The sequence below is a fragment of the Arachis ipaensis genome, chromosome B09 (assembly GCF_000816755.2).
Source record: "Arachis ipaensis cultivar K30076 chromosome B09, Araip1.1, whole genome shotgun sequence".
Taxonomy (NCBI): domain Eukaryota; kingdom Viridiplantae; phylum Streptophyta; class Magnoliopsida; order Fabales; family Fabaceae; genus Arachis; species Arachis ipaensis.
Window position 1 is genome coordinate 12429408 of NC_029793.2, and position 13184 is coordinate 12442591.

Below are 13184 nucleotides of genomic sequence, written 5' to 3' on the forward strand. Positions count from 1 at the left end.
ATGCCAGATATTTTAATCACAAAAATGGTGGACCTTACTTTAATGCTAAGCATTTAGTAGTTTCAATTTTAATAATGTTTTCGGTTCGAAAAAGAAATAAATGAGGAAGGTGCAAATGAATATGTGTTATTTTAAAATTTAATCTTAACCATTTATTTAGATTTAATGGTTGAATTTATATCTTCTCATTTTTTTATACAGAGATAGTTTTTCTTATTAGATACTTAGTCTATATAATATTGATGTATAGTTTTTCAAGAGTTGATTTATTATCTACTTTTTTATATAAAATTTGTAGTAAGCTAGTGTGAAAATAGTGACTTATTTTTTACGGGTCTGCTACACATACAAGCTTACAAGCTTACAAGTTGGCCCAGCCCAAATACAAGTCACGCGCATCAAGAAAGATTACATGGAGCGTCACCTTCACGCGCTCAACACTCAAACGGTTACGTATGGCAAACTCTTCCACTTCTTCCACTTCTCAAAACGCTTCGAAAACAAGGAAACCCTTTCATTTTCGAGCGAAAATCAAAGTTCAAAATATACAAGTCATTGTTCGAAACCTCCGTCAAAACACCATCAAACTCTCCATCAAGAATCTGAAGAGAAAACAAAGCAACAATACTCAACGTAAGTTCATTAAGATTCCTGTATATTTTCCATATTACAAACTACGTTTTACTTTCCTTCTACGTCGTTGTTCTAGGGTTTACTGTTACTCTTGCTTCTTTGTTACACTGTTCTTCTACGTTGTTGTTCTAAGTTATCCTGTTATTCTTGTTGTTTTAGATCTTCTGGTAACTGATTTTTGGAGGTTTATTCCGTAGATTGGGGGTGTATACTGCTTGACCTTGTAATGTGGCTTGATATTGAAGCATGTTTGAGTGATATCTGACTGATATATATGGATACTATATCTGAATCATATCTATGGGAGTATCTCACTGTTATCAATGGGTGTATCTGATTCTTACATATCGGTGTATCTTACTGTTATCAATGGGTGTATCTTACTCATATATGAGTGTATCTTACTGTTATTAATGGGTGTATCTGACTCATATATATGGGTGTATCTTACTGATATCTTTGGGTGTATTTTTCGTTTCAGAGAAAATGGCAGCAAGAAACCAAACAAAAGACCTTAAGTGTGCCACACATCTCCTAAGTGATAAGTTCAGAAACATGAGTGAGGAGAAGAAGGCGATTGTGAGGGATCTTGGATTCGGTGGGTTGATGCACATCCCACCACTGAGGGTGGATCACCAACTGTTAAGGGAGCTGGCAAACAACTTCAAACTTGGGGAGAACAGACTGAAAACAGGATATGGTTCTTTCCAAATAACACCAAAAACAATAGGTCATGCGCTAGGCATCAATGCAACAGGTAACTGGCTTAAAATTATAGGTGTATATTAAGTTGATGCTTGGGTGTATTTGAACCGACTTGGATACTTTGTTGTTTTCCTTTTTGTAGGAGATCTATTTCCTGAGAAAGTTGAGTATAAGAAACTTTCTGATGATGACAAAATAATTTTTAGAAGATTCCAGGGTAAGACCCTCAAAAGTCTTACTGATGAAATGATGGAAATCGGCGTTGGCAACGAAGAGGAACGCCTGATGTTCAAGAGGATATTCATCCTCTATATACAGATGGCGTTCCTTTTGCCAACGACGATAAACAAAATATCGGCTGTGCACTTGGCCCCAATTTTTAAGATGGACGGCATATCAGAGAGAAACTGGGGGGGGCATGTTTTGACCTTCATGGTCAAGGGCATCACAGGCTACAAGGAGAAAAAGAAGAAAGCAATTGATGGCTGCCTCTTCGCCCTGGTGATAATTTACTTTCATCTTTCAAAAAACAAAGGCAAGAAGAGGGCTGAAAGACTACCAAAGTCCTGGATTGCCAACTGGACTAAGGAGGAGTTGGTGGAAAGAATGACTGTAGAAAGAGAGGAAATTTTGGTAAGTAAACATAATATGTTGCTTGTATTTTATTTACCTGAATGCTGCTAGCTAAAATATCTAATGTTTCATGGGATTGTGAAGATGGCAGAGACAAGAGCAAGAGAAAAAGTGAAAAAAAAAGAAAAAAAAAGAAATAAAACAAGAAATAAAAAAAACAAAAAAAGGAAGGCGAGTTCAACATCGTCTTCGGAGACAAAAGCAACTACTGACAGTGACACTTCTATCTCTGAGTCTGAGACTCAAGAAGACTCAGAGGATTCAGGAAGAAAACACTGCAGCAAAAAGGGGAAAAAGTAAGTACCATACTTGGGTGTAATTTCTTTTTCGAGTTAGGTGTATTTTGTTGATCACGTTGGGTGTATGTAGTTTATTAAGCTGGGTGTGTTTCGTTTACTGCGTTGGGTGTATATTGTATATTCAGTTGGGTGTATCTTGTGCATTCATTTGCGTGTATTTTTTAGTATGTTCTAAATGATGATTGTTTGCCTTCCAGAATGGACTCCAGAAAAAGAAAGAAGAGTCAAAAGGAGTCAGATTCTGATTCAGAATCTGAATCTGAATCAAGTGATATTAACATCTTCTTTTATGAATGTAGTGAGAGATATGAAATATCAAGTGACGAACTGGATGAATGGCTAAGGCAAAACGTTGATAAATCTGCTGCAGAGGGGTATGTCTTGCTGGACTGTCTATTTCATATTTTGGTGTGTTTTGTATGCTAATAATTGTTTCTTGTTTCGCAGGGAGAACCAAGCTGACCTGCGATCGACAGAAGGTCGCTATGTGTCCTCTGAAACGTAAGAAGCTTTATTTAATAAAATCTTGTTATGATGATTTGGGTGTATTTTGTGGAACCATTTCGGTGTATTGTGTTGATCAAGTTGGGTGTATGTTGTTTATTAAGTTGGGATATTTCGTTTGTTGTGTTGGGTGTATATTGTCCATTCGATTGGTTGTATCTTGTGCATTCATTTGAGTGTATTTTATACCTGTATCTTATTTTGTCTGAATAACATGAAATCTGTTTTAGAATACTGGTTGTGAACTTGGGAAGTGATGATCCTTCCTCTCAAGGACGCACAGAACAGAGTAGTGTAAACCAGCCGTCACAGAGCATGTAATTTCTCTTTCAAATAACCGTTACTTTTGTTCTTCTATTACCCTTCTACTTCTAATTATGTATATATTTTTTTAGAAAAAAAAGCCCTTTATTATTTTATTCAAGAAAAAAAAGGCAGGAAAAAAAAAGCAAAAACTGCAAGTATGTAAGTTCTCAAAAAACAAAGCATGTCTTCTTTTTGAATTGTTCGGGTGTATTTTTTGACCTTCTTTGGGTGTATTTTAGGTTGAGTCCGTCTGATTTGAATATGATGGTTGTGAGAGAACAGACACCGTCGGAAGCGCTTGCAATGTGAGTTTTCCAATAATATTTCAACCTTATAACCTTATTATTTTCAAAGGCGTTGTTAACCTTTCATTTTTCTTCTTGTTTAGAGTCCCGATTCAGGTTTTTGCGCCGGCATCCCAAACAACCACTGAGACAGATTTTGAACCAACCCCTATGCTACAGATTGAAGGGACTACAGAAACGTAAGAAATAGTATTAGGTGTATATTTGTTTAGAGTTTGGGTGTATATTTGCTAACAGTTTGGGTGTATATTGTTCCTGATTAGTTTTTTTTACGCCATGATTAATTTTTTGTAACTGTGCAGCACTCCTGAAACCCCCAAACAACTTCAAGAGACCACACCCACGCTTCCCCCAGCTCCAACTAAAATGTAAGTTCATCAGACTAAAATCAATCTTTGCGTATCATCCGTATATTCTTATTCTTATTCTTATACATGATGACGCAGTCATCCAGCCGCAGAAGACGCTGCTGCCCTGTTGATGATGGCACGAACAGCAACCTATGTTCCTAAAACAGATCCAGGGGTGCCATCATTCAGCCTTGGATTGACTGATTCAAGCCAGGAGGGGGCATCAACGCAGGAGACAGAAAGGGCAAAATCTCCAGAAGCTGCAAATTTGATAGAACAATTAGACGATTTGGTCCAAAAAATAGCAAGCAGTGCGGCGAAGGGAAAAATAAAAGTCCACAAATTCAAAGGGAGATTGGGGGGGAAAGTTCTGCAAAGTTTGAAACTCCTGGGGGAATAAATCAGATTACGGATGATATGAAACAAAAGTGCTACATCTGGGGGACGAGACTGAAGGAAGACGCAGATGGCAATACTAACGAGTATGAGGAGATGTGCACTCTCATTGCCCAACATGAATACATTTTGATGAGAATGCACCTTGCATCCCTCTAGGCAAAAAGTGATATAGAATCTCAGGTAATATTAGAATAACATTAATGTTTTTGCACCAAAGTCAACTGCAATGTTTATTAATGTAAAATTGATTTCGGCATATATTTTTAGATTGTATCTGCCATCTGCCTCATCCTCAACCAGAAAAATGAAAAGAGGTTTCAAGAACAAATATACTATCTCCCCCCGATATTGTGGTAAGTGTTACTTCTACGAACTTTGGGTGTATTTTCTGTATTAAATTTGTTGTATTTTTTACGTTCGATTGGGTGTAAGTTGTGTATTTTCAGTATTTCATTTTTTGTTTCGCAATTCTTGCAGAGCATGGCACTTTCGGATCACCCAGAGGGGGAATTCATATCATCGAAAACGAATAAGGAATTCAGGGTGGAAGACTACCCGAGTTTTATTCCCTTCATAGATAGAAAAAAATTAACTTCGCATCCATATGTAAGTTTTCGTTTGCTAAATTTGTTAGTACGCTTATTTACTTATATGCCAAATAAAATAACGCACTGTTGAAATGTGGCAATCCTTCAGATTTTTGCACCTGTTTGCCACTCGGGACATTGGTGGTTATGGCTGATAAATACAACGAAGCGGAAATGTCATATACTTGACCCGCTACACAAAAAAGCTCCAAGCGAAGAGAGAAAGCAAATTAATAAATTCACTGTAAGTTACCTCTGTCTTCTTTACTATAATAGATAGGTCTATTTCGTTAGTTGTGTTGGGTGTATGTTGTCCATTCAGTTGGGTGTATCTTGTGCATTTATTCGACTGTATTACTGATTTGTTTTGGTATTTAAGGGATATGTATTTTCAAGATTGAGAGCATATGCCGGCGGGGAACCTCTGCAGAAAGACGAGAAGGAGAAGGAAATTAAAGCATCATATGTTAAAATATCAGGCCAAAAAACAAGGTATAAATTTGTGACTCTGAACATTAAACTTTCCTAAATGAGATTTGTAATCTATTTTCTTCATTTTCAGCTATGACTGCGCTATCTACGTTATGAAGTAGCTTGAGTTAATTGAGCCGGAAAACATTAAAAAGGGGAAGTATAACTGGGATAATTGGAAACAGGTAACTGTCTTTAGAACTATATAACTCTGTATTACTTTACTGAATTAATATTGCTGTTTAAACAGAATATACTTTTTAATTGTAGGAGGAGGTGGACCACTATAGAGTGGAGTATGCTTCCCGGATACTATTCAGTGAGATGAATAAACAGAGAGATCGGGCAATTAGAGAGAGTAGTGCTATAAGGCTGTCGAAGCCATCCTCTGTATTATTGAGTCCGTTTTGTCAGATAAATTCTGCTGATATAGAAACTGCGTAATCCAACTGCTGGGTAGTTTGTAAATTGAACAAATGATGTAAATATTTGCCATTTATCAACAACTTCTATTCCATGTATATTTTTTTCAATAGTTAAACTATCTATGCTGTTAAACTGTCTGTGCTGTATTCAAAACCTGTATTACAGGTGGTAAAATATGAAGGAAAAAATCAAGGCATATATAAACGCAAATTATGAACTGTTACACCCAACGCAAGTCTAATAATACACCCAAGATTGCATCAAATATACACCCAAACTGTATGTGCTGTATTCAAAATGTATGAATTACATGTACTAAAATATGAAGAAAAACATCAAATCAAATATACACCCATAACCTGCGAATTTTTTGAACTTTTGTTCTATATGAATTTATATATGTGTCTATATGTAAATTGTGAATTAACAAAAATACACCCAAAAGAACGGTGCTTTTACACCCATATTCTATAAAACTATACACCCAAAGAGTTATCCCCCCACTGCTGGTACCCTGAACTGATAATTCATAACGTGTCCTTGATATTGGCTGGAATTTGAATGCACCGCTGATGCAGCATCAAATAAGTTTATCTGAATATAACACTCACACATTAGCTAAACTATTAACGAGAAAAATAAACTCAATGGCCACAAATTTAAAGAACATTACTTTTACCTCGCTTAAAACTTTCGTCTTCTTCTTCTTTGTGGCATTTGCGATCTGTTTCTCCAGCTTTGAACCTAGCCTATTTTTTGGACGTCCTCTTGTTCGAATCCTTGGCGGGCTTTGAAGCTCGTTAACGGATTCCAAGTTGGCGTCTTCGTGGGATAAAGAAGATGTCCCCTTCCTTTTGGCTTTTAATGATTCCATCTCGGGCATGACGTTATCGTACGCACGGTGCAGAATTGCAGTCAGCTCATCCGATTCGGAGGCAAATTCGCAAATATTTTGCGAACGAAAAACCAATTGGTCGAACCTCTTGCTTCTTGGCTCTATTAGTGGCTGGTCGTGGCTGCTCTTGATGTGTGTGTGTCGCCTCTTTACCTTCTTGCTCTATCGTTCCAGTATATATCTAGGGGACACTTGGCTTACTTGTTCGAAGCTTAACACGCTTAGTGCGTGACGGCACAGTATCCCTCTCGACTCGAATAATAAGCATTGGCATTTTACCTCGGCTGCAACTGAGTCGTAAGTAACCACGAACTTGTTGAATATTGAGCTGGAAACTTGTTCTCCGACTTCGTATACTGAATAGCCTAGAGCGGAATTCGTTAATCTGGTGATGCAATTCGCCTTTCCTCTGAATTGCGCTTGGACTTCCCTAAACTTTGCATGAGTGTACGCATCTTGAAACTGAGCTTCAATGGAGGATTTTGTTGCACACGGTATGACCGTATGAAAATCTACAGCATTTGATTCTCTCTCTGCTTGCTCCCTGCTTCCGAGGCAATTATCGTATTGTTTGACGAACTGAATAAGCGAGCTGTTCCGGGTGATATACTTGTTAAAAAATGAATGCATGCTCTCGCTCCTTTGTGTGCTTCTCATCCCTGCCCAGAAGTGGTGATCCAGATAGATAGGAACCCATATGTGACGGTCTTCGTACAGATCTGCATAATACACCCAAACACAGACTGTAAATACACCAGAGGAAACATGAAATTTACACCTCTGCTGCAGATTTTAAAAAGACATTACCTGAAAGCCACTTGTTGTCCGCAAGACCAAAATTCAGCAGAAAATCGTTCCAATTCCTATCGAATGAGTCTTTGCTGTGAGAGTTCCAAACAACTTGGCTCATTTCTTGTTTGATATCGGCATGTCCCTTGTACCCGTTTAATTTGCTTGGAATCTTCTTCATGATGTGCCAAATACACCAACGGTGAATTGTTGTTGGCATACAGGCCTCTAAAGCCCTTTTCATTGATGCGCACTAATCGGTGAAAAACCCTTTCGGAGCGTTTTCTCCCATGCAACAAAGCCAGCATTGAAATAACCATTTGAAAGATTCAATTTCTTCGTTCTTCATCAAAGAACATCCGAGAAGTGTTGACTGACCGTGGTGATTCACCCCGACAAAAGAACCACAGACCAAATTATACCTGAAACAAATTACCATAGTGCAGAATGCAAAATTATTAGGTACACCCCCAACAAATGCTTCGTATACACCCAAAGAAACAGCCAATATACACCTCTGCTGCGGATTCATAAAAATACATTAATTTAGCATCATAAACAGGGGCAGTTTGTTACCTGTTTGTATTGTAGGTGGTGTCGAATGAAATGACGTCTCCGAAATACTCAAAGGCGGCTCTGCTTCTTGCATCGGCCCAAAAAGCCAGCTTAATCGATTGATCCTCTTCGAGTTGGAGCTCAAAAAAGAAATTCTGATTCTTCTCTTTCATTCTTAACAAATATTTCCCGAATTCCTTTGCATCTTCTTGTTTGGAAACATTCTGCACTTCCCTGGTAATATAATTCCTCACATCCTTTTCGATAAAATTTAACTCACGGTGACCCCCGGCAGCCGCAACAAATGATTGGTATGTTTTGCTTGGTCTGATACCGGCCTCCTCGTTATTCTCTATTGTACGACGAATGGACATGCTTAGTTCCCTGTGCTGTTTGAGCATCTCTGCTTTGCTTGGACAGCAGGGGTGTGAATGATCGAGCACAACCTTTAAAATGATCCAAGCACCGACATCCTTCAATGTGTGTATATAAATTCTTGCAGGACAGTTTAAACCGACTGTCGGATTGGTCTTCTCGGTCGGAGATATTTTAGATTTCCATTTTTCCTCTCTGCTACATGTAATCAGTTGATTCTTAATCTCGTTTCCCTTTCTATTTGTGCACCGAACTCTTGTAGAGAAACCTGCAGCCTTGGCGTAGTTCCTGTAAAATTTTCCAGCATCTTCAAGGGTGGTAAAGGTCATTCCAACCTTCGGAACAAGCTCGTCATCAACAACCGAGAGAGGCTGCACAATACACTATGTCAGAAACTGTGAATACACCCATAGATATGATTCAAATACACCCAATCATGCCTAATATGATACACCCGAACCGCAACAACTCAACTACACAATGACCTTTAAAACCATAAACTGTAAATACACAGGCTGCAGAATACACCATGTCAAAAAACTAAAAACACACCCAATCATGTCTGATATAATACACCTGAACAACAACAACTCAATTAAAATAACAAAACCAGTAGTGTAGATACACCCACACTTCTAGCAAGAATACACCCAAAAAAAGATCTGATCTACACCCGAGCGTTTGCTATAAATTCCAGGTAATTAATCACAACTAATACATTGAATCGACAGATTTATGTTAACGTGTTAGTTTCATAGTCAATGTTCAGCAATTTTTCAACTACACAATGCTATACAAATTACTGAAAGAAAATTCATTATGTAAATCAAACCTCAGGAACTTCGTTAGATTCAAATTCATAATCCACTTCGCCTGGATTCAGCTGACAATTTGAGGTTGAATGATCCATTATCTTCAAAACGAGTTCAAACTTTGATTTCAGAAAACAACAAATCAAAATAGAAAACGAAGCTCGAGTTGCAGAGAGAGAAAAAAGTAACGTAAACGAAGAACATACCAGTGAGAAAAGGAGAGGAAAAGAACGATGGAGAAGAATGAGGGAAGACGCGCGAGAAGAAGAACAACCAAATCTCAAAATAACGAAAACGAAGAAGGAAACAAATATTTTAAATTTGGTAGTTAGATATATGCGGGATCTTATATAGCGCGTGTAATCAACGTATGTGGAGCAGCGCGTATTTTGGTTTTATTGTTTAATGAGCTTGTAAAGCATACAAGCCCTAATAGCTTGTATGCAGAACTTTTCTGTATTTTTTATTATTTAAAGAATCACCCATAAAATTTTTCATTATGTGATTAACTTATTTAATAACATTTATTATTATTTTGTACACAAAAAAATATCGATTTATTCAAACATTTTTTCAATATTAAGAAGTAAAAAAGTACTGACACTATTGATGGACAAAAATCTGATAATTAATTTCTACAAAAAATATTGCAAAAAGTTTAAAAACATTAGTAAATAAAATATAATACTTTTAAGAACTACGGATCAAAATACAATAAAAAAAATTAATATAAAACAAAATTATGAGAAAATTTTGATAAAATAGATATAAAAAACAAATAGTTACAAAAATTGTACGTGAAGCACACAAAGATAGGGGGATTTTTTTCTAATGTAAAAAAATTAATTAATTCATGAAATAAGATTTTGAAACTTTATTTTTTGAAATACGATTTTTTTTTTGTAATTAAGGCAAGTTTGTCGCACATCCGGTAAACTCTATATAAATTATGGAGTTCGTCGCACTTCGAGCAAATTTTGGGATAACTTCAGCACACTATATAAAGTTGGTTGGGCCATTTTTATTTGTCCCTTTCTTTTCCAATCTCTCCTTCAAATTTACTTTGTTCCTTGTTTCTGTCTTTTGGACGTCCATAAAGTTTGTTATCGATGACATTCTCAATTTTAGGTCAGTAAATAATATATTAGTTAGAGTTATTTTTTTTAGCTTAAAGTTATTATTTACATGTTAGATAAAGTTACTAGTTAGAGGTTGCATGTTAGTTAGAGTTACCGATTTACTGTTTACATGTTAGTTAGACTTACTGTTAAATGTTTACATGTTAGTTAGAATTTTTATGTTATTATTTTTAAGTACAGTTGTTGGTTATTGTTTATAACATGTTAATTAGTATAAGTTGTTAGTTAATTGTTAGTTAATTTAGTCAGAATAATTAGATTAAGTTGTGAATTACAAGGTAATTAGTGGAATAATTAATTAGGTTAAGTTAGATTAGAAAGAAATATGATTAATAAAATTTAGGGTTCAATTAGTTATTAATTACAGTTGTTTAGGGCGTTAGTTGACAGCGTCATGTAGTTGGGTTAAATTTAAATTAGTACGTTTATAAACTAATTAAGAACTAATTCCAACAGATGAACATTTGTCCATTGGTTGTGCCACAACCTTATAAGCCGTACGTCTTTGTCGTCACGTAAACGATACCTAATTCAAAACAATAGAAATATTTCTCACAACCGTGGTCTAATAAATATACTAGCAACAGAGACAAGACAAATGTAATATATCTTTTATAAAACAAACTGCCATCTACTTCGGTCGGATATCTGTAGTAAATTTTTTCACCCTTTTTGCCTCCTACTGTCCGACGGAATGCGATATCAGATTCTTCAACACTGTTAGACTGTTAATTTCCAGTGTCATATAGGTAATTATTGGTTGCCCGATCTAAAAACGATAGAACCTTCTTCGACCTTCTTCATCATACATTATTTCACCATCGTAATGAATAGATAACAATGGATTCCTTGATATTGTAGAGAAAAAATGTCAACAATGAGAACAAAAGTGGACAATAAAATTGTGGTTCTCTGATCCGCTCTTCAACAGGCATGCTTTTATTTTGAAAACGTAACATAGAATTTGGTAGGGCTGCGACGAACTCTATATAAATTATAGAGTTTGCCGGGGATGTGGCGGACTCCATTATTTATATAGAGTTCACCGGAAATGCAGCGAACTTGCCTTAATTATAAAAAAAAATCGTATTTTAGAAAATAGATATTTATCTTAATAAAATTAATGTAATTTAATTTATATAATTTATTAGTTATAATCAAATGTAATTTAATGAATCAAACAAAATATTAAATAGTTTGATATTTATCCTAATTAAATTAATTAATTGATAGTTATAAATAATGCATTAAAATTAGTCAGATAAATTAAATAAAAAATATCTCTAAAAAAATGTCAAATGAGCTCCACTATTAAGTAGGAAACCTCAATTTTAATAATATGTAACAGTAATAAATGAGAAAATAGTGTCATATAGCACACTTTTATCGTCAAATTAATATGTGTGTTAAAACATTACAAAAAGAGATAAATATTTTTTTGGTCCCTAAGATTTGGGATCGAAATTAATTTCTTTCCCAATGTTATTTTTAATTTAAAATCGTCCCAAATATTTTTTTTAGTATTAAAATCGTCTTTTTTAATAAAATTTTTAATTTTATTATTGAAGAGGGGGGAAGGGAAGGAAAGGGGGAGGGGAAGAAGAGGGGAAAGAAGAAGAGGGGGAAGGGGAGACGGCGAAACTTAGAGCCGCCGTCGGTGTCGGGAATTGGAACCTGAGGGCTGAGGGAGAGAGAGCTCGCTAGGGAGAGAGGGGACACGAGCTAGGGAGTCGCGCTCTGCCACTGTCGCTGCTGCTACAGACCTCGCCACCACTTCGCGTCCTCGCCGCTGCACCTCGCCGATTCGGCTTCTACTTCTACCTACATCTGTATCTGCTTCTGCGTCTATGTCTGCTTTTGCTTTTGCTTTGTTTTTGTTTTGCTTCTGCTTCTGATTCTACTTCTAATCCTGATTTGTTATTTTTCTGATTTTATTGTTGTTGTGTGTTGATTTTGTTGTTAAATTTAATGTTGTTAGTTTATAAATTTGAATAATGTATTATTGTTGGTATTCTTGAATCTGATTATTAGTATTTGGTGGGAGTAAAGGAGGTGGTGGTGGTGGTGAAAGGTATTTTGATATAACATAAAACGTTGGGGACGATATTAAATCCAAAATAACATTGGAGATGAATTTGATTTTGACCCTAAACTTTAGGAACCAAAACAATACTTACCCCTTAAAAAAAATGTCGGAATTACTACTGGTGGATTGTCAAAAAGATCTGATGATATTTTTATTACCGATAGACAAACTCTGACAATATACATGTCGTCAGTAATGATTTATCGATGGAGCTTTGGTTTTCGATGCAAATTACCATCGAATGAGTGTTTGCAGAACGACTAATTTGAGGTGATGTTTTCGCCTTAATTACCGTCGAAAATTGATTTTGGAAATTCTGACGGTAATATTATTTAATAAAATACTTTTTAAAAAATAAAATATGCCGTTGAATTAATCCCACGCAAAAATCGGCTATAATATTTTTCAATAAAAATAATTTATATTTAATTTTTTTAATTGTGATTATCACAATTTTAACTTGATTAAAAGTAGATAAAAATTAATGAAAATTAAATGTTTCGTTAAAATAAAAAATTACAATATTATAAAGTAATCTCCTCAATAAAATAGTGGATACTGATGTGTAACTATACAAAATAAAACATTAAGACACTACTGGTTCTCGTAATCGTCGTCATTGTCCTTCTCTTAATGGTTCCGCTGCTAGTTTGAATGCGGCAGTGTTGTGGATGCTGGTGTCTGGGCTAGTGCAAGTACAGATAAGGAGGAGCCGCCTCCAACACCGCTGCCCCCTGTGTGATATGCTCATAGTAGATGTCCATCTGCTGTCGTATACGCTGTATTTACTCTAGTTCTTGTTTGAGCTCCTGTCTCAAGAACTATGTCTCCACATCCCGAGCATCCTTTGTCACCATCCATGCAAGGAGCTCCCTATACCTCTGCTCAGACAAATAGAGCTGGTACCCTGATCCG

The 13184-nt window shown here is 35.9% G+C and overlaps 1 protein-coding gene across 1 annotated transcript; it reads left to right on the plus strand.

Moving 5' to 3' along the window:
- Positions 3043–5713, plus strand: LOC107617172. The gene is made up of 9 exons (XM_021111755.1): positions 3043–3091; positions 3320–3385; positions 3469–3564; positions 3688–3753; positions 3832–4027; positions 4612–4677; positions 4831–4965; positions 5101–5213; positions 5463–5713. Coding segments are annotated over exons 1-9 (798 nt in total). The 5' UTR covers positions 3043–3089; the 3' UTR covers positions 5521–5713.